At 40.7% G+C, this 27,858-nt stretch overlaps 1 protein-coding gene across 2 annotated transcripts in view; it reads left to right on the plus strand.

The window, feature by feature from the left end:
* The window catches only part of plg (plasminogen), a 48,558-nt gene extending 22,945 nt beyond the window's left edge, over nt 1–25,613 (plus strand). Inside the window, exons 4-23 of one of the 2 annotated variants that reach the window (XM_034162125.1) lie at nt 2,046–2,118; nt 3,575–3,710; nt 3,786–3,892; nt 4,039–4,153; nt 4,234–4,373; nt 6,364–6,484; nt 6,596–6,714; nt 9,144–9,306; nt 12,874–12,998; nt 13,140–13,299; nt 14,434–14,624; nt 14,737–14,885; nt 15,070–15,163; nt 15,291–15,294; nt 17,224–17,331; nt 21,795–21,869; nt 21,954–22,094; nt 24,465–24,571; nt 24,883–25,028; nt 25,240–25,613. In XM_034162125.1, the coding sequence (XP_034018016.1) occupies nt 2,070–2,118; nt 3,575–3,710; nt 3,786–3,892; nt 4,039–4,153; nt 4,234–4,373; nt 6,364–6,484; nt 6,596–6,714; nt 9,144–9,306; nt 12,874–12,998; nt 13,140–13,299; nt 14,434–14,624; nt 14,737–14,885; nt 15,070–15,163; nt 15,291–15,294; nt 17,224–17,331; nt 21,795–21,869; nt 21,954–22,094; nt 24,465–24,571; nt 24,883–25,028; nt 25,240–25,401 (2,412 nt within the window). In that variant the 5' untranslated portion in view covers nt 2,046–2,069 and the 3' untranslated portion in view covers nt 25,402–25,613. Of the gene's footprint in view, nt 1–2,045; nt 2,119–3,574; nt 3,711–3,785; nt 3,893–4,038; nt 4,154–4,233; nt 4,374–6,363; nt 6,485–6,595; nt 6,715–9,143; nt 9,307–12,873; nt 12,999–13,139; nt 13,300–14,433; nt 14,625–14,736; nt 14,886–15,069; nt 15,164–15,290; nt 15,295–17,216; nt 17,332–21,794; nt 21,870–21,953; nt 22,095–24,464; nt 24,572–24,882; nt 25,029–25,239 lie in introns of both variants that reach the window. The other variant, XM_034162124.1, reaches the window with a different exon arrangement.
* Nucleotides 25,614–27,858: the final 2,245 nt, after the last annotated feature.

The following is a 27,858-nucleotide window of genomic DNA, read 5'->3' on the forward strand; positions in this document are numbered from 1 at the left end:
ACTTCTAAATCTACCAAATGTTGGTCATAGCATCTGATCCCACAAATTTCTCCCCCTCAGGGGTTGAAATTATAAATTGTTTCCAGACAACATGAATTTTGATCATATTGGCAATATCATATTATGAATCTCTTATCTAAATGCTAAGGAATAAAATTATAGTGGTGCCAAAGAAAATTCTTTTTACAACTTAAATCTTTAAAAACCCAGGCACTATACTTTCAAAAGTCCCCACATTTAACCCCTTACATGTGAGTGTTGAACAACAGATGTGAAATTTGAGCTACAGTTTGTCTGAAGGCATTTGAGACACTCGAGTATAGATGCAAATTGTTTTCTTATATGAAAATCCTTCTGTGACTGGTGATGAAAACAGACATTAGTGGATATTTTCTCCAATCACAGCCAGAAAAATTACAACTCCTTCAGGATTGTCATATTTGTCTTGGTGGCTTCCCTCACTCGGCTCCTGCTTGCATCGTCACCCATTCTGTCAGCTCCATCCTCTGAGATATGTAAAGCAGAGGTCACATCTGCTGTTTCCTGGCTGTGATTTCAGCAGGTATTCATGGAAAACATCCAGAGCAGCTGATCTCCAGTAATGCTGGTTTAACCACCTCAGGAGATGGATACATTAACATTTCCATCAATCATTAAGAAATACAAACACTATGGCACTGTCTGGTAAATCTCTCTGGAGCAGGGACAATGAGTAACTGTGCAAGAAACAGACAAGTGAGGGAAGCCACCAAGACAACTATGACACCTCTGGAGTTACAATTTTTGGTGTAAGGCATCAAAACAGACAATTAACAAGTTAAAGAATAAAATGTTCTAGATCTGGATTAAAAGAAGTCCACAGAATTGCTGTTCCATCAGATTATTTCAGAAGAAAAAGCCATGATAGAAGAAACCACCATGGCCTGCTGATTTCTTTTTGCACTTTTTGGGAAGCAAAGTGTGCCAACATTTTGAGAATGCAGAGCACTGGAAGGAACCCCAGGCTTCAAAACCTGTCAGATGATGAGCTGCTCGATCACTGAGTATTTTGAAGACTTTGTGTCCGTCCATCCGTCTGTCTGTGCTCAGCATAAGTCCAGTCCTATTACTGCCAGAGTCTTCAAATTCACAGGGAGCATTCTGGGGTCAAAAGGTCACATTCTTTCTTCACACTCTTTCATTGATGACATGCTCATACGGCCAAGGGTATTTTAGCATTGTGTTATAATATTTGTTAAAGCGATCTGGTTGAAATAATGAAATAATGTTTAGTTCTAGTGCTGGTAAATATTTTCTGAGCTTGATTTCATGGACCTGCAGAAAAAGTCGTCTCCTGAACGACCTCTGACCCTGCCGAAGATTTCTCTTAAAATGTTCCCAGTTTTTACAAATTCTCTTTCCAGCTCTAATGCAGCTCAGATATTTAGCGTTTGTTACTTGGATCGTCTGCATCGCTGGGATTTGGCTGTTTTGTAAGAACATGTTTGCAGTTGAGGTCACTGGTCTCTTTTGGCTGAAGATTAACTTCATTGATCACATCGAATTTATCACCAGAATAAAAAACAGACACATTGTTCCCTCTATTAGACACGATTCATCATTAAAGACGTCTTTTTTTCCCCCAAACATTAACTTGTGTTGGAACCAACTCTTTACTGATTTCATCTGGATTATTGATGAGTAGCAGCACTTAAAACAAAACAATCAACTAAAGGTCACATGATGAGTTTAGAAGTCTGTCTGCTGGGGAAGATGTGCTGTCAGAGGGTCCAGATGTATCAACCGCTTCTTCACGGGGCCGTTCTCGTCCTTTCTACCAAAACTATTTTAATTACTGGTACAACACTCAAACTGCAAATGACACAATAAAGATGTTTTATGTCTCATTTGAGGGCGTCCATGTAAAATGTAATGTTCCCAAATGTCTCATGGACATGGATTTTGACCCGTCACCGTCCTTGTCAGGCCAATGATTGACTAATGATGGAGCTCGGTCTTATTTGACGGCAGGAGCCCCGTAATATCGGCAGAGGCCCCTGTGCGAGTCAGTCGACGTTCAGGGCATCAGCATGGAGCGGTACACGGCGGCGTTCCTCCTGGGAACCCTCATATGCACGGGTACGAACAATTCAGGAACAACGCCATCTTTGATTTGTTGTGACATGATTCTAGATGCCTTAATTTACTTCAGTGTTCGTAAAAAACATGCTGTTTTTGTGATAATTTTGTCATGGAATCGTGTTCGAATTTATTAGGGAACAAGATAAGATGCATCAGTTTTGCTGGTTTTGTTGTTTGTTTTTCAAATCACAAGTAGAAAATGTTGAAAGGTTCAACAGCAGAAAAAAGCAGAAGATGGGACTAAAACTTTTGCACTGAACTGTATGTGCACGTGTGCATGCAAACTGTTTTATATAAAGAGTCTCTGTATAATTCTCAGTTATTTACATCATTTCTCTTATTGTTTTAGCACAGCCGATATCAACTCAATATTTGCTGCTGTTTTTCAAAGTTTTTTTCCAGACTTTTAGAGCAGTTGTTATTGTTAGGTTCTAACTGACACAGTTGTCGTTTTCATCCTCAGTGCCCAAGTTATGTAAGTAGCAGTGTACTTGTGCACATCTGAGCAAAGTGTTGGTGCATTGTTAGCACGATGCAGCAGAAACCAATTGCATCATGGATATGGTGCAATATTCAGATACTGCTTACATGCATGGGTTGACAACAAATGTACACTCTGTTTGTACATGCAGGAAGGGCATTAGTGCATTAAGCTAAAACAACACACATGCATCAGGGGTGTGTCCAAGACCACTCTGACATTTGTGGTATGTATAACCTGATAGCAAATGAATGGGTTGGATCTAGTGTCTTAATTAATCAAGACTGTGTTAAGAGCGTAACATGAATTAAACCAAGTGGTATTTACAGAACTATGTAAAAGGGGGACTGAAGTGAGAGGTTTACTAGCGAGAGAACAGATCTGAGTGCAAACCATCAAAGCTCAGCTCATTTTTGGGAGCAGCCACCAAAGCTCCCTGAGGTGAAGCAGTGAGGTGAAGTGTTATAAAAAAAAAATAAAAAAGTTAAAAAATATCAAACTTCACCTCAGGGAGCTTTGGTGGATGCGTCCTTAAATGATCCACTTGAACTGTGCAAGGAGTTCAATTCCTTGAGTCCTCCATTGAAAATAGCACTCAATGGTACTGACAGCTAACACGAGGCAGGTTTCCATTCCTCTCCAATTTGTGCAGTTTGAAGTTGCGAGTTGAAAATATGATTTATGGAAACACGTGTATATTGAAAAAGTCTCAAATATTAATAGTCTTTACATTTGCAGTACTTATTTTTCAGGCGATTTGCAAACCTGCAATGGAAACACTTTTTCCACGAATACAAGTCACATGACATTCTATAATACATGGCGTGTTGCATGTACAGTACATATATATCTAAATATACCATAATGTATGTGGAACCTTCTGTGATTCTCATTGTTATTTCATTTCATGATACTGAATGTTGTGTGCATAAGAAAATGAAGTATGTGTTAGTTGTACTTCTCTGGTTGCAGTTAGCGGTAATGACGTACAGAACTACACTAAAACGGAGGGAGCATGGATCATCTCGCTGCAGAAGAGACAGTACTCTGTCAACTCTGCGAATGAATGTGCCGCTAAATGCAACATCGAAGCGGCTTTTACCTGCAAGTAAGCACTCAGACTGACTTTCCAGCCTTTGCAGCAGAGCTGCATTCCAGCCTGACACCAGATGTTCCTTCACAGGTCTTTTATGTATGTTGAGAAGGACCAAGAGTGTTGGACAGCAGCAGCCAATCACAAAACAGATCTGATAATGCGCAGAGCCAGTGCAGCGTTATATGAAAACAAAGGCAAGTCCTTTAGTCTTTTCTGCTGAATCTGATTTATTGTGATACTCAAATGTGCAAAAGCTGTTTTTTTAATGACTATCCTACTATCCTACGTTTGCGGAATGGATAAAGTTTGGCTTGACTCTGCATATTTCTGTATTGTCTAGGATACCTGTTGGAGTGTGTAAATGGAATAGGCATGGATTATAGAGGAACAAAGTCCAAAACCAAGTCAGAAAAGACATGTCAGAGATGGGCTGCCATTACTCCACACATTCCCAAGTAGGCATCTGTTTGTTGTCACATGTCGTGTTACATCACTTCCCCTGAAATTATTTTACCTGTGATGATGTCTGGTGCAGCATCACGCCACAGAAATTTCCCCGAGGCGACCTGGACTCGAACTTCTGTAGAAACCCTGATGAAGATAGCGGCGGACCCTGGTGTTACACCACTGACCCCAATACCCGATGGGAGCACTGCAATGTGCCAGAATGTGAGGGTGAGCTGCATTTGTATCTGTGCATGATGCTCGGGGACATGTGCACTTCCTGTTTGGTGCCCTGCCACAGTGACACTCTGCACTGTAACTCCACCAAGCCCATAATGCTCCCATGTACCATGCTGGGTTACACACTAGGGGGTCACCATTACAAAAGGATGTGTAATGAATCTAGAAGGGGGTTCAGGGGGTTGCAACCCCCCTTGAGCTACTGATCAAAGCTGTGGTAAAAAAAAAAAAAAAATAAATAAAATGGGGAAGGTATTATTTAACAAGATAATCTAATTTATTTGTTCATCCTTGGTGTAAAAGAGAGGAGGATGTTGAGGAAACTGCTCAGCATCTAGAACAAAACCTCCTACCCCCTGTATGCCACACTGACGTCCTATCAGAGCACCTTCAGCCACAGACTGAGGTGCATCACACAACACCACAGGAGGTCTTTCCTACCTGTGACAATCAGGCTGTATAACTCCTCCCCCTTTTGAAAGATGAATACATAATGAACAGAGATATTCTGAGTTATTCAGTTACTCAGAGTTATGTGCAATATTGTGAAACATCTTGTGCAACTGTCTTAAAAACATTGTTCACTGTTTACTGTCACTGTTTTGGTACTCTGGCAAAGTAATTTCCTTTGGGAGGAATAAAGTTGATCGTATTCTTATCTTATTCTTATTCTTAAAAAGGTTTAATACAGTGGCAAATCTAGGGGGGGTGCTGAGGGGGTTGTAAACACAATCCTTCCCTGAGCCACTGATCAAAGGTGTCTTAAAATATGGAAAAGGTCTTATTTCCTCTGTGTGCCTTTCCGATTGTTACAAAATAAAACAATAAAACAACTGTGGAGTAACTAAGCTACGATACCTAGTTATTGATCGATAATGTTAGGTATTAAGGTAGGATGTCACATAATTCAAAGCAAAGATTGCAACCAAAGCACTCTGGAGTATTTGAAGCTTTGAATTCAAGCTTTGAATTGAAGCTGGTCTCACAAGCTGAAAAACAAAAAGCTTGTGTTTCACGGCATGCAGAAACAACTTCATCAAACTTTAACAGCTTCATCAAAAGATGAGTTTTAAAACACTTCCATGGCTAAAATACATCAGCGTGTTGATGGGGTGGAAGATACCTGTAAGTCAGCAGGACTGTCTCCACGGTTCACAATGGATTTTTTTTTTTTTTTTTTTTGGTGGATTGTAGGCCGGTGACGCGTACTTTTCTTACCTCCATGCACATTTTGCACATGCACGCAAGTCGAAATCAGTATCTCCTGTGCTGGTATGTTGATAATGGGGGAAAAGATTTTCATTTTCATTTTAATATACAATATACTGAATTTCATAAGCAATTATATGCACAGATATGTTTCGAGAGGGGGAAATATTTTCATGGGAGGAGATATTGATATGTGCCATATCATGCTCAGTTTTCCAACTTATGCGCATGGAGGAAAGAAAATAATACGCCAGAAAGAAAAGTACGTGACACCGGGAGGCAATACAACCAGATGTTGGGCTTTGTCTGCCTTCTTCAGCTTGACCACAGCGCAACAGCCATTATCTGCTAGCGAAGCTAAGCTAGTGCTAACAGGTGCGCTAGCCACCCCAACACTGGACTCACCTGGAGAAACGCCACTCTAATTCACAAACACTGCTGTCTCTCTGCTAACATCACACAGCTAAAACAAACCTTTGTGCAAGAATGAACTCAAAACCTGATATTAGATAAGGCTAGCGCAGGCTAAAGCTAAGAAGAGAAACTGTGAAATCTATGGTTTCTCTTTGCAGTAATCGTAATATTAGTTTCTCCAGTTATTTATGACTTCTGAGAAAGGAGGGACTGTGTGAAAAAAAAAAATCGTGAATCGTGGAAGAAATATTTTAAACCTGAGTCCAAACTACAAGAACATCTTGATTGTACAGAGCGCAACAGCAAAGTGACAAAAAAGTAAATAAATGAATAAGATGTCCAAATACTTCTGTTACAGAGGACTGTATACAATGCAGCGGTGAAAACTACAGAGGGAAAACATCCACCACAGCAAACGGTTTTACCTGCCAGCGCTGGGACTCCCAGAAACCTCATAACCACGGCTACAACCCCAGCGCGTAGGACAAACAAACACACAGATTTCATCAGATTCTATCCTCTGACCTCCAGATGGATCTCTCATGCTCTCTGACTTCTTTTCCTCACTCTTTGACCCTTTCATTCTTCAGTCTTCCTGATAAATATCTTGAGGAGAACTACTGCAGGAACCCTGATGGAGACCCCAAACCGTGGTGCTTCACCACCAACCCCACCAAACGGTGGGACTTCTGCTCCATACCCCGCTGCAGTAAGTCCTCACTCACGTTTATGCTTCTTTTAGTGTTCAAGCTCACTATTCCAGCTAACATGAAAGACGTCAGACAGCGTTGTGCACACCACAGTATAAATCTACAACTAAATATACATCTTCTGTGATGGTGTTTTTGACTCTGTATGACTTCATTATGACATTATACATACCAGTCAATCACAAAGAATTTGCTGATCAATATATGCTTTAGATTATCTATCCAGCCTTCTGAATTGCTGAGATACACAACAAAAAGTTGGGGGTTTTTTTCTAGCCGTTTTCTTTGACCAAACTACCCCAAACTCCAATCACATCTAGATACAGAGCCTCCAGAAAATATTCACAGCATTTCATTTTTCCAACATTTTGTCATTTTACAGCCTTATTCCAAAATGGATGAAATTAATTTTTCCCTCAAAATTCTACACACAATACCCCATAACGATAATGTGTAAAAAGGTTTGTGATATTTTTGCAAATTTATGAAAAAAAAATAACTATAAGAAATCACATGTACATAAATATTCACAGCCTTTGCCATGAAGCTCAGGTTCATCTTGTTTCCACTGATCATCCTTGAGATGTTTCTACAGTTTAATTTGAGTTCACCTGGGGTAAATTCATTTGATTGGACATGATTTGGAAAGACACACACCTGTCTACATATAAGGTCCCACAGTTGACAGTCAGAGCACAAACAAAGCATGAAGTCAAAGGAAATGTCTGTAGACCTCAGAGACAGGATTGTCTGGAGGCACAAATCTGGGGAAGGACACAGAAACATTTCTGCTGCTTTGAAGGTCCTAATGAGCACAGTGGCATCCATCATCTGTAAATGGAAGAAGTTCAGATTCACCAGGACTCTTTCTAGAGCTGGCCACCCGTCTCAACTGAGCGATCGGGGGAAAAGGACCTTAGCCAGGAAGGTGACCAAGAACCTGATGATCACTCTGTCAGAGCTCCAGCATTCCTCTGTGGAGAGATAAGAACCTTCCAGAAGGACAACCATCTCTGCAGCAATCCACCAATCAGGCCTGTATGGTAGAGTGTCCAGACGGAAGCCACTCCTTAATAAAAGGCACATGGCAGCCCACCTGGAGTTTGACAAAAGCCACCTGAAGGACTCTCAGACCAGAAGAAACAAAATTCTCTGGTCTAATGAGGCAAAGATTGAACTCTTTGATGTCATGTTTGGAGGAAACCAGGCACCATCCCTACAGTGAAGCATGGTGGTGGCAGCATCATGCTGTGGGGATGTTTTTCAGCAGCAGGAACTGGGAGACTAGTCAGGATTGAGGGAAAGATGAATGCAGCAATGTACAGAGACATCCTGGATGAAAACCTGCTCCAGAGGGCTCTTGACCTCAGACTGGGGCGACGGTTCCTCTTTCAGCAGGACAATGACCCAAGATATCAAAGGAGTGGCTTCAAGACAACTCTATAAACGTCCTTGAGTGGTCCAGCCAGAGCCCAGACCTGAATCTGACTGAACATCTCTGGAGAGATCTGAAAATGTCTGTGCACCGACGCTCCCCATCCAACCTGATGGAGCTTGAGAGGTGCTGCAAAGAGGAATGGACCAAACTGCCCAAAGATAGGTGCACCAAGCTTGTGGCATCAGATTCAAGAAGACTTGAGGCTGGAATTGCTGCCAAAGGTGCATCAACGAAGTATTGCGCAAAGGCTGTGAATACTTATGTACTGGTGATTTTTTTTTTTTTTTTACTTTTTTCATGTTGTCATTATGGGGTGTTGTGACTAGAAATTTGAAGAAAAAAAAGAGAATTTGCTCATTTTGGAATAAGGCTGTAACATAACAAAATGTGGAAAAAGTGAAACACTGTATCTATCGAAGTAATATTCATTTCCCACTAAGTTTGAAGGAAATCTGTCACGTCATTTTTGAGTTATCGCGCATGCACACACATACAAACGCACGAAGGAATACGTACTTCTGCTGCTTCACTGATGCACAGGGTTGTAACAAAAACGCTGTGTACAACAAAATACTCAATACAGTAAATTTTTTACATCACAGTAGCACCTAAAGCAACAATGTGGGGAAAAAAGAGCGTTGAAACTGCTCTCTTTTTGAATCGTGTCGCATTAACCAAAATCACTCATTCATCTTTTAATTTTCGTAATATAGCTGCTGTATTATATATTTATGTCTATATGTAGCCCTGCGACAGACTGGTGTCCTGTCCAGGGTGTACCCCGCCTCACAACTTATGACTGCTGTGATAGGCTCCGCCCCCCACTGTGACCCTTGATTGGAGTAAGCGGGTATAGAAAATGGATGGATGATGTATTTATTGTCTGCATTATTTTAAACATCACTGTGTCTGTTATTTGGTAAATAAAACACTAAATCAGGTCATTTCTAAAAAAAAAAAAAAAGGGGGCTCTTCTTTTTTTCTCCACAGCAACTCAGCGTCCTACCATCACGCCGGAGCTCAGCTGTGCCAGTGGTGAAGGTGGAAACTACCGAGGCACAGTGGCAGTAACGGAGTCTGGTAAAACGTGCCAGAGTTGGTCGGCTCAAACACCCCATAAACACAACCGCACCCCAGACAACTACCCCTGCAAGTATGAAGTAGTACACCTGCAAGTGTACACCAGTACACCTGCAAGTATGTAACAGTTGTATGCAGCAGTAGACCTGCAAGGGTGTAGCAGTAGTGCACCAAGTATGTTGTGGTACCCTTACAAGCAGGGTTGGGTAGAATTACTTTGAAATGTAATCCAAAAGTAATCAGATTACAAGTAATCCAAATGTATGTACATACATACATGTAATCCACATGTATTCTTTCAAAGTAATCCTACCCAACCTTGCTTACAAGTACGTAATATTAGTATATTGGTAAGTATGTAGCAGAGATTCTTGCACGAAGGTAGCGTAGCCATACACCAGGACGTATGTAACGGTAAACAAGCACATACAGGTGAACGCTGTTAACTCACTTATGCATAACTCGCATTTTGGCTTTACTCATTTTGTGGAACCTGAAAATTTAGACTACTGTATGTTTTTGGTCAACCTCATTAACTCATGGTTTCAGATAACTCAATTTTGTGGACCCCAACTTGCGCGACTTAACAAGGTTCACCTGTATGTAGCAGTACCCCTGGAAGTATGTAGTAAGAGACCTGCAAGTACAACCCCTGGCAAAAATTATGGAATCACCGGCCTCAGAGGATGTTCATTCAGTTGTTTAATTTTGTAGAAAAAAAGTAGATCACAGACATGACATAAAACTAAAGTCATTTCAAATGGCAACTTTCTGGCTTTAAGAAACACTATAAGAAATCAAGAAAAAAAAGATTGTGGCAGTCAGTAACGGTTACTTTTTTAGACCAAGCAGAGGAAAAAAATATGGAATCACTCAATTCTGAGGAAAAAATTATGGAATCACCCTGTAAATTTTCATCCCCCAAATTAACACCTGCATCAAATCAGATCTGCTCATTGACATTGACCCTATGTGTCTTTTTGCAAGGAATGTTTTTGCAGTTTTTGCTCTATGGCAAGATGCATTATCATCTTGAAAAATGATTTCATCATCCCCAAACATCCTTTCAATTGTCCAAAATATCAACAAAAACTTGTGCATTTATTGATGATGTAATGACAGCCATCTCCCCAGTGCCTTTACCTGACATGCAGCCCCATATCATCAATGACTGTGGAAATTTACATGTTCTCTTCAGGCAGTCATCTTTATAAATCTCATTGGAAAGGCACCAAACAAAAGTTCCAGCATCATCACCTTGCCCAATGCAGATTCGAGATTCATCACTGAATATGACTTTCATCCAGTCATCCACAGTCCACAATTGCTTTTCCTTAGCCCATTGTAACCTTGTTTTTTTCTGTTTAGGTGTTAATGATGGCTTTCGTTTAGCTTTTCTGTATGTAAATTCCATTTCCTTTAGGCGGTTTCTTACAGTTCGGTCACAGACGTTGACTCCAGTTTCCTCCCATTTGTTCCTCATTTGTTTTGTTGTACATTTTTCGATTTTTGAGACATATTGCTTTAAGTTTTCTGTCTTGACGCTTTGATGTCTTCCTTGGTCTACCAGTATGTTTGCCTTTAACAACCTTCCCATGTTGTTTGTATTTGGTCCAGAGTTTAGACACAGCTGACTGTGAACAACCAACATCTTTTGCAACATTGCGTGATGATTTACTCTCTTTTAAGAGTTTGATAATCCTCTCCTTTGTTTCAATTGACATCTCTCGTGTTGGAGCCATGATTCATGTCAGTCCACTTGGTGCAACAGCTCTCCAAGGTGTTATCACTCCTTTTTAGATGCAGACTAACGAGCAGATCTGATATGATGCAGGTGTTAGTTTTGGGGATGAAAATTTACAGGGTGATTCCATAATTATTTCCTCAGAATTGAGTGATTCCATATTTTTTTCCTCTGCTTGGTCTAAAAAAGTAACCGTTACTGACTGCCACAATCTTTTTTTTCTTGATTTCTTATAGTGTTTCTTAAAGCCAGAAAGTTGCCATTTGAAATGACTTTAGTTTTGTGTCATGTCTGTGATCTGCTTTTTTTCTACAAAATTAAACAACTGAATGAACATCCTCCGAGGCCGGTGATTCCATAATTTTTGCCAGGGGTTGTATGTATTTGTTCATTTGCAAGTATATAGCAAGTGAGCCACAAGTATCTAGCAGTGGACCTGCAAGTATGTAGCAGTAGATGTACTAGTATGTAACTGTACACCTGCAGGTACAATATGGTATCTCTGCCAATATGTAATAGTACTCCTGCAAGTATGTAGCACTGTTCTTGCAAGAAGGTAGCAGTACACTTGTGTGATGGAGGCCAGCAGGAGTCACTGTGCAATAGTAGTCAGTAATCCTCACTCCCCAACAGCTAAAAGGACTCTCTAACCAGAAGGCCAGAGCCCTAGGTTTTGTCCTTCTGCTTAGAGAGTCCACCTCCCACGCCAGTGATCATGAGCAACTGGGAGGCGTTATTCACTTAAACACAACACTTAAACACAACGCAGATGAGAGAGAGAATACAAGCTGCTACATTGGTGCCGTGACCCGGATGGGAATGAAGTTTAGGGGCGTGAGTGTGATGGAGGCCAGCGGGAGTCACTGTGCAATAGTAGACAGTAAACCTCACTCCCCAACAGTTAAAAGGATTCTCTGGCCACATGGCCAGAGCCAGAGTTTTAGCCTTCTGGTCAGAGAGTCCACCTCCCACACCAGTGATCACAAGTTCACATCCCGAGGGGAGCAAGTAGGAGGACTCAGCAATCACAGAGAAAGCCGTTACACTTGCAAGTATGTAGTGGTAGCGCTGCAGATATGTAGCAGTACACTTGCAAGTATATAGTAGTACATTTGTACAGCTGCAAGCTGCAGGTATGTAGGAGTATACTTGCAAGCATATAGTAGTACACCTGCAAGTATGTAGTAGTGCCCCTGCATCTATATCCAGGATCAGGACAACAGGATCAGCGACCTTCAGGCTTGAAAACAGCATCCAGCATGTTGACTAGTTTCTTCTCTTCTTTAAATCCACTCGTTTCCTCTTGCTCTTCTGCGATCTGTTTGTTTCTACCAACTCAAATATCTCGGCATTAGCAGCAGTTATAGTCGCTGTTTCAACAACCTTTTCAGCTGTTCCACCTTTTCTCACAACTTCGCCTTTTCTTCTTCTTCCAGTTTATCGTCGACCTTTGTCCTTCTGGAGCTCTTCAAAAAACATATTTGAGGATCACAGAGTGAAGTTTGATCAGTTCTGAGAAGAGTTTCCAGCGTCTCCAGTATGCAAAAATGTAGTAGTCTGGTGTTGCTCGTCTCTAAACTATAGATACTATTTATGTGGAGAAGGAAACCATGTGGTCTGGGGACTGTTCCTTGCGGTGCTCCACTAAGAACAGGAACCCAGGACAAAGAGAAAACAGCTATTTTTAAACTATCGTTTCTTTAAAATATCATTCAAATTAATATTTTTAAACTCCGAGCATGCTCTTTATGTAAATGAGGTTAATCAAACACTATTCTAAAAACATTTTAGCCTCTCTTCAGTCATTTCTTTTTATGAGCCAGATATGCCTCGTACTGTACCCTGCACTTCCCTGGTGTTTGTCCTCTTCACCTTTACTGTACATTTATTGGACAGAGGCCTCAATGAAAATTACTGCCGTAATCCTGACAACGAGAGGAAGCCCTGGTGCTACACAACTGATCAAGAAACTCGCTGGGAGTACTGTACCGTGCCGAAGTGCGACAACGCAGCTTCACCAGGTACAATAATGAACAAAGGGGATGTTGCCTTTCAGAAGAAACGTAGCACCAAGTTCACGTGATGCTAAAGCTGTTGGTTAAAGTGACAATAAAAGACAACAGTGAGTTTGAAGTAGCAGATAACTAACTGTCTTTGTGCAGGTGATCCGGTGATCCCGACTGAAGAAGAAGACTGCTACGAGGGTAACGGTTCAAACTACCGCGGCATAACATCACAGACCATCAGTGGAAAAAAATGTCAAGTGTGGACCTCCATGACGCCACACACCCACAACAAAACTCCTCAGAACTACGCAAACGCGTGAGCCAAATGCGATTTTCATTTTCTAAAAACTATTTCAATAAATAATGATAATTGACAAATATGTTTGAAGTTTGCTGCGGCTCCTAAAGTTCAGTAGCTCCACTGGATCATTTTATTGACAAAGGTTGCTGCAATACACCAGATGATGCATCGTGATTCATCAATTTGTGCAGTGATGCAGGATTCAAATCAAATACATTTTTAATGCGATACTGCAGAGCTGGTGGGACTGCGACAGTATGGGGGGCTGTTATAATCCACTCAGGGACTGAAGCAGTCTGCTTTCATGCCCAAGAAGTCAGCTATAGACCTAACCTAGCTCTGCAAGTACTCACTGAATGCCAGCGTGAATATTATCCGTGTTATTTTGCAACCGATGTTGATTTTGGCAAAGTGCTTGCTGAGGTTGACTGGGCTCCTCAACCTGACGATACATTGAATCCCCAATAAAATGCTGCACAGATAGCTGATCTAAACACAGGTGACTGCTGTGTGGAGCGGGGACTGGATATCTTTAGGGTCCTGGTGCTTCCTGTCATATTGTATGGTTGTAACATTAAGGACTAACAACTGAGCTAAGGGGAGGACTGGATATCTTTAGGGTCCTTGGGTTTTGCTGTAATTACTTTTTGTCAAGTGAATGGTTACTTAGGGAGACTAAGATGAGGAGTGAATTGTGAGGGAATGTCAGTTGCAATATTTTGACCATGTAATTTGGTGGCCAAGTAGTTAAGTGCTTATGTTTCTGATGTGGAAGGTCCCTGGTTCAAGACCAGCCCTGCCCATTCGCCATGTAACATGGAGTTGCATCAGGAAGGGCATCCAGTGTAAAACTTGTGACAAATAAACAAGCAGATCCTTGGATCTGCTGTGGTGACCGTGAGTGAAACAAAGTCGAAGGCTGGAAGAAGAAAGGACTTACTTTTAATGTGGTTCCCTGGCCTGACCTAGCTGCAGCAGATAGATGGCTGCTTTTTGGAGGTGGGGTTGGACTGGTGGTCTACCTGGTTGTTTGACACCCAAGACATGTGGCAGTTCTACAGTGTGGTGGATTTGGTGAGGCGGTGCTTGGCCTGACCTAACGCATGAGGTATTTAACATCAAAAGCTTCAATGTTACCTTTTTGAACAGGGACCTGAAAAAGAACCTCTGTAGGAACCCTGATGGAGACAAAGCTCCCTGGTGTTACACGACTAACCCCGCTGTTCGGTGGGAGTACTGTGATATCGAGAAATGCCCCACCAAACCCACAGCTGTCTCACCCACTATTCCTCCCAAAGTACAACAACCTTTATCCACCACACAAGCTCCTACTATAACAGGTAACTCATTCAGTGTTTTGGGCCATTATTACTTTTTAATATTGACACCCCCCCAATTTGCCTGAGCCATCCCTTTGTCTGTCTTGTGTCTGTCTGTCCGTTTCTGTATTAGACTGTAAGGTTGGAAATGGAGTAACATATCGTGGTCCCACTTCTCTGACTATGTCGGGGGTGACCTGCCAGGCCTGGAGTGCTCAGCAGCCTCACCAACACAATAGTTTCACCCCACAAACTCACCCCGACAAAGGTCTGGAAGGCAACGTAAGTCTGTAACTGAACTGCAAGAACAGTTTTTGTTTTGGAGTCAACTTTAGTCCCAAAGTTTCTCTTTGGTTCGTGCTTAAGGATCAATTAAGTCAATTTATGTTAATCACAATGCTTTTATTAAGTCCTAATATGCCCCTTAAAATGTTCAACAAATTCCTTCTGTTTGTTGTGCTGACAGAGCTGCAGAAACCCAGACAATGATGTCAATGGTCCATGGTGTTATACAACTGACAGGAACAAGAAATGGGACTACTGTCAAATCCCTGAGTGTGGTCTGTATTAACGCACACTATGTAGGGCACCATGAGGGTCTTACTCTTAGTATTTGTACATACTGTATGCAACAACAAGACAAGATCTTCATCCGTAGTTATTTGCTTCGAAACAAAATGTAAACAGAAAAATTTACAAGTTGTATGTCTTGACACATGATGCAACAGAAACCACTGATCTTTGGTCACTGGAACAGTAATCTGCTTGTTCTTCTTCTCACTGAGTTGGATAAATGGGATATACTGCACAACTCGGGTGACTGGGTGCAGATGTAGACATAACATTCATCCAAACTATGGATAGGGTTGCTTGTCTGAGTGGGCATAAGTGTTCTACTGTGCCCCTCCATAGGCCTGGAGGCATGCTTTGAAGATGTTCAGGGCTTCTAATAGGGTAGCTGTTAGTACATTCCATGTTGGGATGGTCCAGGGGAAGAAGTGGTGGAAAACCGACAAATTGATGCTACTGGAATTTGAGTTCATGGTGTCTTCTGGTGGTTCTTCCTGTTGGGGTGAGACATGCTGTTGGGTCTATTGCCAAAAGATCATGTGTGGTCTTGGTACATCATGACATATGATGCATCCAAGCATTTTGGTTCCGGTGTGACGCTAGCCTGTTGTTAGTATTAGTTAATTACAAAGTGTACAGCTGTTTTATTGCACGGCCTCAACTTGATGTTTCGGTGCCTTGGTGTGACGGAATCATACAGGGCTATGGTATTCAAGTTTTGGCCAGACTGAGAACTTGTATACCTGTTCCTTGAAGGCTCTTGCGCAAAATTGTAGGTTCCTTATGATGAACCCAAGCACCTTGTTGGCTTTCCCCCATATGTGGCTGACATGGTCATTACATGAAAGAGTGTGGTTTAGGATTACACCCAGGTATGGTTCTGAATCTATCAACCAGAGCTTCACATTGTTGATGCAGTATTCATATCAGTGGATCTTCTTCCTGGTGAAGGTGACCAGAGACATGTGTTAAATTTCTTCTGCCATTGGTGTGACCAGTGAATGAGAGATGACAGGTTGTTTAGAAGTGCTTCTTGGTCTGTGTTGGAGTCAGTAGCTCTGTACAACAGGCAGTCGGCAGCAATAAGTCAGATGTTTGAGATGACTTTGGTTGGCATATTGTTGACAAATAGCAGGAAGTTAAAGTGGACTCCCAACTTCAGGGTTACAAAGGTACAAAATCACACCCACCCAAAACTGAGACTGGGCAGTAGCAGAAGGACCTCAAAGAAGCAGAGGTATCACATGGAGACAACTGACATTGGCTGTTGGACAAGAGCATGGACCACAGCAACCTCCTGGAACAACAACCAGTCACCATTACAATGTTAGACATTCATCAATGTATCATAATCTTGAACAACTGGGTGGCACTATGCACTGAACAAGTGCACTACAGATGAATCAGATGCTATCGTTAGGGTCTTACTCTGAATAGTTAATAGGGAACCAAATGATATAATCATGAAAAATCCCAACAAGGGAACAATGCCTTCAAACTATTGACTACTAACCTACCTCTCCAAAACATGGGAGCCAATGTCAGCCATCATAGCAGCTCAGCTGAATGGTCACATGAGTCAATGCACCAGTGAAGATCAATGAGAACTGGGAAAAACACCAACTACTGGTTAATAGAGCAATCAGTGAATACTCTAACACAAGACCAACCTGAACAATGCCAAAATTTGCTCCAAGAAGACAAAAGGACATGAAACAGAGCATCAAGTAGGTACAGCTGACTCAAAAACAGTCATCCACTTCAATGTTCTGTCCCAGCTATGATGTTCTTCAGAGGTCTGAATCCCAAAAGTATGGTCCCTGCAAAGAGAGGGTATTGGTACAGGTTCAGAAGTGGACCAATCCTCATCTATATGGACGACATAGAGCTGTACTTTTGGAATGAACAACACATTGGTTCATTGATCTACAACAGTGGCATCTGGTTGTCACTTGGACATTACTAACATACACAACTTTGACTGTTTCTTTAGTTTAGCTTCTTGTTGTAGTCACATGGAGCCCTGTGCTGTTTCTTTTGCAGAAGGCCTGAAATGTGGGATACCAGATACCAAGCCAAAGCGCTGTTTTGGTCGCATCGTGGGTGGCTGCGTATCGAAACCACACTCATGGCCCTGGCAAATCAGTCTCCGCACAAAGTGAGTAGAACCACACCAAAAAAGACAATGTCATACAAATGTTTCTATTTGAAATGTTCTTTGATACTTACAGTGAGAATCTGTTCTGGACAATAGAAGGATTTGTGATTTCAAATCAACACAATTTTGATGCTGAAACAGACCACCATAAATTTTTATTTAATCAGGATGTGACATTCAGATATTGAGTGATAAATGTTGATGCTCATTGACAAAACAAGTTAATGACCATAAAAAATAAATACAAATATACAAATAGCTGTCATATTTGTATGCAGCAATTACTGAGCACAGTGGTTTAGTATTTTGTGTATTAGACTTTATAATGGGGAAAAACCAAAATTACATAATTAAAGTCATGATTATAGAAGAAAAATGTGACAAATTTACATAGGTTTACTTTAAATAAAGTAGACCTTTTTAGACCCCCGAGTTGGTGAGTAAAGGTATGAGAAAATATGGGAGATGTCTCTCTCAGGCTACTTTGCAACTGGATGAAGCCACATTAAAGGAGACTCTTTCACGACTCCATCATATTTGACTGAAGTCACTGTCCTCAGATGAATTCCAGTGTTTAAAATAAAAAATGGTGCATTGAAAACTATGACAAGCGAGTCAGCATTAAACTTTCCGGATTGCCTTGGAATTGGGGGGAGGGATTATATTTGGGGGGGGGGGGGGGCTTGTGGCATATCCAGCCAAGTCACAACCCCCACCCCCCTTTCACCTGAAGCTAGAGCCACCCTTGTATATCCATGGAACTTAAATGGCCCGTGGATATACAGTAGTGTTCAGAATAACAGTAGTGCTATGTGACTAAAAAGATTAATCCAGGTTTTGAGTATATTTCTTATTGTTACCTGGGAAACAAGATACCAGTAGATTCAGTAGATTCTCACAAATCCAACAAGACCAAGCATTCATGATATGCACACTCTTAAGGCTATGAAATTGGGCTATTTAGTAAAAAAAAAGTAGAAAAGGGGGTGTTCACAATAATAGTAGTGTGGCATTCAGTCAGTGAGTTCATCAATTTTGTGGAACAAACAGGTGTGAATCAGGTGTCCCCTATTTAAGGATGAAGCCAGCACCTGTTGAACATGCTTTTCTCTTTGAAAGCCTGAGGAAAATGGGACGTTCAAGGCATTGTTCAGAAGAACAGTGTAGTTTGATTAAAAAGTTGATTAGAGAGGGGAAAACTTATACGCAGGTGCAAAAAATTATAGGCTGTTCATCTACAATGATCTCCAATGCTTTAAAATGGACAAAAAACCAGACACGTTGAAGAAAACGGAAAACAACCATCAAAATGGATAGAAGAATAACCAGAATGGCAAAGGCTCACCCATTGATCAGCTCCAGGATGATCAAAGACGGTCTGGAATTATCTGTAAGTGCTGTGACAGTTAGAAGACGCCTGTGTGAAGCTAATTTATTTGCAAGAATCCCCCGCAAAGTCCCTCTGTTAAATAAAAGACGTGCAGAAGAGGTTACAATTTGCCAAAGAACACATCAACTGGCCTAAAGAGAAATGGAGGAATATTTTGTGGACTGATGAGAGTAAAATTGTTCTTTTTGGGTCCAAGGGCCGCAGACAGTTTGTGAGACGACCCCCAAACTCTGAATTCAAGCCACAGTTCACAGTGAAGACAGTGAAGCATGGTGGTGCAAGCATCATGATATGGGCATGTTTCTCCTACTATGGTGTTGGGCCTATATATCACATACCAGGTATCATGGATCAGTTTGGATATGTCAAAATACTTGAAGAGGTCATGTTGCCTTATGATGAAGAGGACATGCCCTTGAAATGGGTGTTTCAACAAGACAATGACCCCAAGCACACTAGTAAACCAGCAAAATCTTGGTTCCAAACCAACAAAATTAATGCCTCGCAGATGTGAAGAAATCATTAAAAACTGTGGTTATACAATTAAATACTAGTTTAGTGATTCACAGGATTGCTAAAAAAGCAGTTTGAACATAATAGTTTTGAGTTTGTAGCGTCAACAGCAGATGCTACTATTATTGTGAACACCCCCTTTTCTACTTTTTTTTACTAATAGCCCAATTTCATAGCCTTAAGAGTGTGCATATCATGAATGCTTGGTCTTGTTGGATTTGTGAGAATCTACTGAATCTACTGTCACCTTGTTTCCCATGTAACAATAAGAAATATACTCAAAACCTGGATTAATCTTTTTAGTCACATAGCACTACTATTATTCTGAACACTACTGTAAATGGCACCTGTCAGTTGAAGTGTTGATTTCATCTCTAATTTCTATTTATTTATTTATTTTATGATGCCTCTGCCAAACACTGAATGATAATGAGATGATGTGCTGAAACACTCAGGACTTCTTTCTCAATTCCAATATGCCAGTTACAGCACGTTTCAAAACTATTCACCTCCCTTTGGACTTTCACACATTTGAATTTGTTTGTGCCATTTTTTTAACACAAAAGGTAATTCATGCTTCTCTGTATTAACATTTCAAAAATGATCGTCTTTAAAGGACATATATCTCAGTACAGTCAATATAATTGTTTTTTTAATTCTATACAGTTTATAAGTAATTTTTTCCAAGTCTTTAACTTGTGCAGGTCCTGATATAACTGATAAAAGTAAAATTAGCCAGAAAAATGCCCGACACATTCACAGCCATTACGTAACCTTCGGAACCAACTGTTAGATACCTGAAGGTCAGTTACAGTCCACTTCATGTCTTACTCCAGTGCACACAGCCAGTCTGGGCTGCTTTTGTCTATAAATGTAATATGGCTTTAATTTGGCTTTCAAGTCAGATTCTTATACAGTATTTTGCAGATCAAAGTATTTCCGTCTCCGTCCACGGTAAACACCCACACACAGATGGCTGAGAGCTCTGGTCCCGTGTCCACATCATGGCTCTCTCGTTAATCACAAATGCCCGTCACTTTCTCTCCGACTTGCTGTGGTCACACCTATAAGCACCGATGCAGCTTCCTCAGCACGTAGCACAGTATAGCTTACCGTCGCCACAGCGGCACAAAACACGGCCGGTTCCACGCTTTCGGGAGAGGAAACGTGCTTTGTTACAGTTCTCTTGGATGCATGAATGGAAAGGATAGCATCCTTGCTTAGATCAGATTCTTGAAGCCTATTTCCCAACACTGTGCTCTGCTGCATTTCTGCCGTATGTCCAGTAGGCGCAAAAAAAAAAAAAAAGCTTCCATTTTCCCCCTCAAAAATCTCATCCTTGGGAAAACTGCAACTAATAAACATCATGACTGGTTTTGATAGACCCTCCCAAAACACACCTGTTCACCATTTTGATGTCTTCACCATCAAACTCCACAAAAAAAAAAAAAAAAAAAAAAAAGATTTTAAACTGCAAAATAATTTGGTTTTCTCATTTGTTTTAATGGAAAAGACAGAATGGCTGTGGAGGGGAATTCATACTGAAATCAACATTTCATGCAGGCTATCAAATCTGAGCATTTCCAAGCAACAGGTGATATCAGGCTAAATTCCCCATGTTCATGGCTTATTCTCTCAAGACATATGGCAGCAAAAATAAAACAAAAAAATACACTTATATTTTCATAATTTTTAATTTGTTTAGGATAGTCAGCTCATTTGTACATTTCATTTACTAGAGATGTGCACTTTAAACTCAAACTGAAAGCAAATATCTGCATCTTGCTGTAAATTAAATACAGTGGGGTTAAAAAGCATTCAGTCAGTCCCTGATTGTGCAAGTTCTCTGACTTAGAAAGATGAGAGAGGTCTGTAATTTTCATCATAGGTACACTTCAACTATGAGAGACAAAATGAGAAAAAAAAATCCAGAAAATTACATTGTAGGATTTTTAAAGAATTTATTTGTAAATTATGGTGGAAAATAAGTATTTGGTCAATAACAAAAGTTCAACTCAGTACTTTGTAACATAATCTTTGTTGGCAATGACAGAGGTCAAATGTTTCCTGTAAGTCTTCACCAGGTTTGCACACACTGTAGCTGGTATTTTGGTCCATTCCTCCATGCAGATCTCCTCTAGAGCAGTGATGTTTTGGGGCTGTCGCTGGGCAACACAGACTTTCAACTCCCTCAACAAATTTTCTATGGGGTTGAGGTCTGGAGACTGGCTTGGCCACTCCAGGACCTTGAAATGCTGTTTACGGAGCCACTCCTTCGTTGCCTGAGAGGTGTGTTTTGGATCATTGTCATGCTGGAAGACCCAGCCACGTTGTATCTTCAATGCGCTCACTGATGGAAGGAGGTTTTGGCTTTAAATCTCATGATACATGGCCCCGTTCATTCTTCCCTTAACACGGATCAGTCGTCCTGTCCCCTTTGTAGAAAAACAGCCACATATTGAATTGTCCCACATGAAAATCAGTTTTATTGCCAGTTTTCTTGAGATAAGTCGGGGGATGGATACATGAACATTTCTTTTTCTGTCTGTCTGTCCACCAGTACTGGATCCCATTTCTGTGGAGGAACTCTGATTCACCCACAGTGGGTTGTCACGGCTGCTCATTGCCTTGAAAGGTCAGAAAGATGACAAACACACCCACAAAGCGATTACTGCCATCACACAAAACACTGACCCGTGTGTGTCTGTGAGTACTGCAGGTCCAAGCGGCCGGAGGCCTACAAAGTTGTGCTGGGTATCCACAAGGAGACAGGCGATGAGTTGTCCAAGCAGGAGAGGACTCTGGAGAAACTGGTGCTGGGACCAGGTGGAGCAGACATTGCTCTGCTCAAACTGAGCAAGTGAGTTATGGACGCAACAGCTTATTAATCATGAACACTGATACAAAAAAGTAACTATGTGACTGCTGTCTGCATTCCCTGGCAAAGTGAGTCCAAAATTAATAACACAAAACTTGATGGCACATTCACCTCCAAGTGACCAAGTGGTGCCATTCATGACTCCAGCCAAATATTTATATGTGCTGCTTTATTTTTAAAAAAAAAAAAGTGTCCTCCCATGAATTTGTCAACTTTAATGTTATTATGTAAAATAATAATGAATTATAACATTTTAGAATATCTGTCATAGATAAAAGAAGTAAGCAGCATAGACATGAAAGTTTTATGCTGGTTCTTGTGGTGAGCTTGTAAAAACTAATTAAAGAATGAGAAAATTAGTGGTTTTGAGGTCTAAATTAAGAAACATATGACACCATGACTGGAATGGTCGGCCCGAAAGAGTGGCGTAAAAATTTATTTGTGGACTCGTAGTCGGCTCCTAGTGTTGCTGCATTTATTTTTGTCACCTCACTGCTGTGCCCACACACAAACACCTCCACCTCTGTTTTACAAATCGTGATTTTTCTACTCTGTGTTAGCCGTTATTAGCAACAAACAGATGTTTCTTTACCATATATGGTGAACTGGGGGTGTTTCTGAATGCAGATCACCATGAACGTGCAGGAGCATGTAGTTTACTGATACTTACCGGCTTTCGCCTGTTGGACAATAATATAAAAATACAGATTTTTTTTGTAGTTACACGCATAAAAAAATTTTGTTTGTATTCACAGTGTTTAGAAACGTTTCTGCACACAGTTTGCTAAGTGAGGGCCCCGGTGTCTCAAATCAGACATATTTGGTTTCCACGACATACATCACACACGCCTCAAACACGCCGTTACAGCAGAGATTTACATGAACAAATTTACAGAGTTCTGGGAATTTGAGTAAGTTTATTATGAAACTTTAGGCATATTTAAGTGTACAAGTTAAAAAGAAATACAATGTTTCGATAAAAACTCTAAGTATTTCCAAGTCCAGATTCATTCATATGTTATATTTGGATTCAAATGTGTATGTCGCAGACATGAACGAGCAAAGCTCTTCAGCACCTAACCAGGTCATTGAGGTCCTTCAGACTGTTTTTTGGGCAAATGCTTCAGGGGAGCATTAGCATGACTAAAACATTTCAGCTTCTGGGGGAGTTCTGCCCCCCCAGACCCCCTGTGTTTTTATGCATTTTTGTTTTTTTGCCAATCAGCTTCTGGAGGAGCTCCACCCCCCCAGACCCCCCTAATTACAACCCTCTTAACCCTCTCCCACTTTAAGCATTTTTTAAATGTAGATTTAATATTCAAAGTTTTCAGCTAGTTGACAGTAGGGCTGTACAACATGGCCAAATTATCTCAGTTTTATCATATCAATATGATATACGATATGACTATGATTTGACACAAAGTGCAGCAACAGTGAAAATGAAACATTCTTAAACAAAACAGTAATAATACCACAGTCATTTTGCACTCATCATAAGGTTAGGATACTGTGCCCTCCAAACATATTGAAACACTTGGAATTTCACACATTTTAATTTGTTTATGCCATTTTAAATACAAGAAATACGAAAAAATATAAAGAATAAAAATTTCTAAAATTATCTTCCTCAAACTGAAAGCAACGCTCTAAAACGTGATAAAACCTGTAAATAATAATCAGTTTTATTGCCAGTTTAAGTCCAAGACATATTCTTCACACAAGTCAGGGGATGGAAACAACTTGTCTGAAGAATATGTCTTGGACTTTATTTACATCAGTTATGAAGAAATACAAAAGTTACTTTCACCAAAACATCAGATCTAGTCTTTCATCTCAAATGTACTTTTTGTCAAATTGTAGCTGAACTTTCAGGTCTTCTTTTTAAGAAAATCCTCCTCTACACCACTTCATCAGGAAGCTGGATTTTATATTTTTAATTAATTTATATCAAGTTATAGAGATTTGCTTTCAGTTTGAGTTTAAGGAAGATAACTTTAGATTTATGAATCTAAGATGGATTAGAACTTTTTGTTGTACACAGCAGTGTGAACTTGCCACTGAGTTTCCGCAATATTCCACGAGATCTTGTCTGTCATTCCAGGAAGTGTCGATCCAGGAAGTGTTTGACATTTGACATTTCCTGTTTCACTGTGGACTCAAAATTTGGCACTTCCTGTTTGGGACTCCCTGTACCATGAGCGAGTTTCATGTTGCTGTGCGTCGCTTTGCTCATATTAATCAAATGTTACACTTTGAAAATGTGACTCCAGGCCTTGGATATGTCTGATACAATGTGTTTAAAATGTTTACAGACAGACAAATAATTATTCACTTTCTGATGTTTGTTTTCAGGACAGCCTTGATAAATGACAAAGTCCTGACTGCTTGTTTGCCTGAAAAAGATTATATCGTACCCAGTGGAACTGAGTGTTACGTAACCGGATGGGGTGAGACACAAGGTAAGCATTGTCTCTCATAGTTCTTACAAATAATAGTATTTGAGGATAATGTTGGCCTCGTGTCTCCATTAGCTCTTCCCAAGTGTCTCTAGATCTCAGAGGCCGAGGACCTAGAGACATGAATGTCACATCTGAGATCTGTGAATGTCTCAGCTCAGATTACAACATCATGTAAATAGCAGGGTGGAGTTGGACACGCCCCAAATGAATGTGCGCTATAGATTTTCAAGATAGGGCCCCAAATCTCACTTTGTGCGGGAGGGGGTGATGATGGTTATCTGATGAGGAGGAGGGAGTGATGTGGGTTGCAGGTACGGGCGGTGAAGGCCTCCTGAAGGAAACTGGATTCCCAGTGATTGAGAACAAGATCTGTAATCGTCCAGACTACCTGAACGGCCGAGTTAAAGACCACGAGATGTGTGCTGGAAACATCGAGGGAGGAACAGACAGCTGTCAGGTATTTGAAAAAACATCAACAACCTCAGAAGTACAGCGATGGTGCATATTTGTAGAAAACTACTATTTGAGTTCAACAGAAAATTAAGCAACATGAAAATATTGTAGCGGATATAAGTTAATTATTTAAATGAATTTAAAATTAAAATAAATTAAAAATTATTTGAATTTCATTTAAATACCTGTGTGTGTGTGTGTGTGTGTGTGTGTAGGGTGACAGCGGCGGTCCTCTGGTGTGTTACTGGCAGAGCAGATTCATCCTGCAGGGGGTGACATCCTGGGGTTTGGGGTGCGCCAACGCCATGAGGCCCGGAGTCTACGCTCGAGTCTCCAAATTCATCGACTGGCTTGGCAGAACCATCAAAGCCAATTAAACCATGAGATGTCTTAAAATAAGAGTAGTCCCAGGATGTTTTCTTTTTCTTTATTGATATTGTAAAGTTCATAATGTCATATTCCAAAACATGTTAAGATTTGAATTATCTAACATCATAACTGTGCTGTGGTTCATTCTGACAGTAAAAAGGTCAGACTGCACTTACAGGGTATTATCACAATCCTGGGAGATCTTCTTTCTGGAAAATGTATAAAAATCACATTTACTTGTTTGCAGCATAAAACGTAAAAACCTTCATGTGTTAAATCTATTTTGGAGATTCTATTTTTTCTTAAAAAATGAATAATTTATAATTAACTACATATATTTCAGTAGACATATCGCATTTTAATTTACACAAGTAGCCAAGTAGTAACTTTACAAACTTGTTTATGGACCATTTTGGAATAAAATAAATTAATAATTGTGTACAAAATAATTACTGATTGCTTGGTCAGATCAGGTTTGAGAGGATGGAAGGTGATGAAGTGATCCACCTGACGAGCAAGGAACCATAGACCCGAGTCCGCATGCAGGCAGTGGAGGGAGAGTGGTCTCATACAATCTGAAGATTGGAAGATCTGTGAAGAAGCACCTTCCTTCCATGTTTAGCCAGCCATGCTGAGGGAGGCAGTGCTCCCAATTCTAGGCAAGCACCCAGAACAAGTCAACACAAAGGCCCCTGAACTTATCCTGAGGACTGACTGAAGGTCATTAAGAAGAAACACCCAAGTAAAGCAATGAAATTTGCAAAATTTAAGGTGAAGCTATACAGGTCTTCTGATAGCTTACAGCTAACTGATCACCTGCAGAGGAATGGTCTATTTGAAGAGTTTCAGTCAGGTTTTAGAATTCATCATAGTACAGAAACAGCATTAGTGAAGGTTACAAATGATCTTCTTATGGCTTCGGACAGTGGACTTATCTCTGTGCTTGTTCTGTTAGACCTCAGTGCTGCTTTTGATACTGTTGACCATAAAATTTTATTACAGAGATTAGAGCATGCCATAGGTATTAAAGGCACTGCGCTGCGGTGGTTTGAATCATATTTATCTAATAGATTACAGTTTGTTCATGTAAATGGGGAATCTTCTTCACAGACTAAAGTTAATTATGGAGTTCCACAAGGTTCTGTGCTAGGACCAATTTTATTCACTTTATACATGCTTCCCTTAGGCAGTATTATTAGACGGTATTGCTTAAATTTTCATTGTTACGCAGATGATACCCAGCTTTATCTATCCATGAAGCCAGAGGACACACACCAATTAGTTAAACTGCAGGATTGTCTTACAGACATAAAGACATGGATGACCTCTAATTTCCTGCTTTTAAACTCAGATAAAACTGAAGTTATTGTACTTGGCCCCACAAATCTTAGAAGCATGGTGTCTAACCAGATCTTTACTCTGGATGGCATTTCCCTGACCTCTAGTAATACTGTGAGAAATTTTGGAGTCATTTTTGATCAGGATATGTCATTCAAAGCGCATATTAAACAAATATGTAGGACTGCCTTTTTGCATTTACGCAATATCTCTAAAATCAGAAAGGTCTTGTCTCAGAGTGATGCTGAAAAACTAATTCATGCATTTATTTCCTCTAGGCTGGACTATTGTAATTCATTATTATCAGGTTGTCCTAAAAGTTCCCTGAAAAGCCTTCAGTTAATTCAAAATGCTGCAGCTAGAGTACTGACGGGGACTAGCAGGAGAGAGCATATCTCACCCGTGTTGGCCTCTCTTCATTGGCTTCCTGTTAATTCTAGAATAGAATTTAAAATTCTTCTTCTTACTTATAAGGTTTTGAATAATCAGGTCCCATCTTATCTTAGGGACCTCGTAGTACCATATTACCCCATTAGAGCGCTTCGCTCTCAGACTGCAGGCTTACTTGTAGTTCCTAGGGTTTGTAAGAGTAGAATGGGAGGCAGAGCCTTCAGCTTTCAGGCTCCTCTCCTGTGGAACCAGCTCCCAATTCAGATCAGGGAGACAGATACCCTCTCTACTTTTAAGATTAGGCTTAAAACTTTCCTTTTCGCTAAGGCTTATAGTTAGGGCTGGATCAGGTGACCCTGGACCATCCCTTGGTTATGCTGCTTTAGACGTAGACTGTGGGGGGGTTCCCATGATGCACTGTTTCTTTCTCTTTTTGCTCCGTATGCATCACTCTGCATTTAATCATTAGTGATTGATCTCTGCTCCCCTCCACAGCATGTCTTTTTCCTGGTTCTTTCCCTCAGCCCCAACCAGTCCCAGCAGAAGACTGCCCCTCCCTGAGCCTGGTTCTGCTGGAGGTTTCTTCCTGTTAAAAGGGAGTTTTTCCTTCCCACTGTAGCCAAGTGCTTGCTCATAGGGGGTCGTTTTGACCGTTGGGGTTTTTCATAATTATTGTATGGCCTTGCCTTACAATATAGAGCGCCTTGGGGCAACTGTTTGTTGTGATTTGGCGCTAT

Source organism: Thalassophryne amazonica, chromosome 21 (genome assembly GCF_902500255.1).
Source record: "Thalassophryne amazonica chromosome 21, fThaAma1.1, whole genome shotgun sequence".
Taxonomy (NCBI): domain Eukaryota; kingdom Metazoa; phylum Chordata; class Actinopteri; order Batrachoidiformes; family Batrachoididae; genus Thalassophryne; species Thalassophryne amazonica.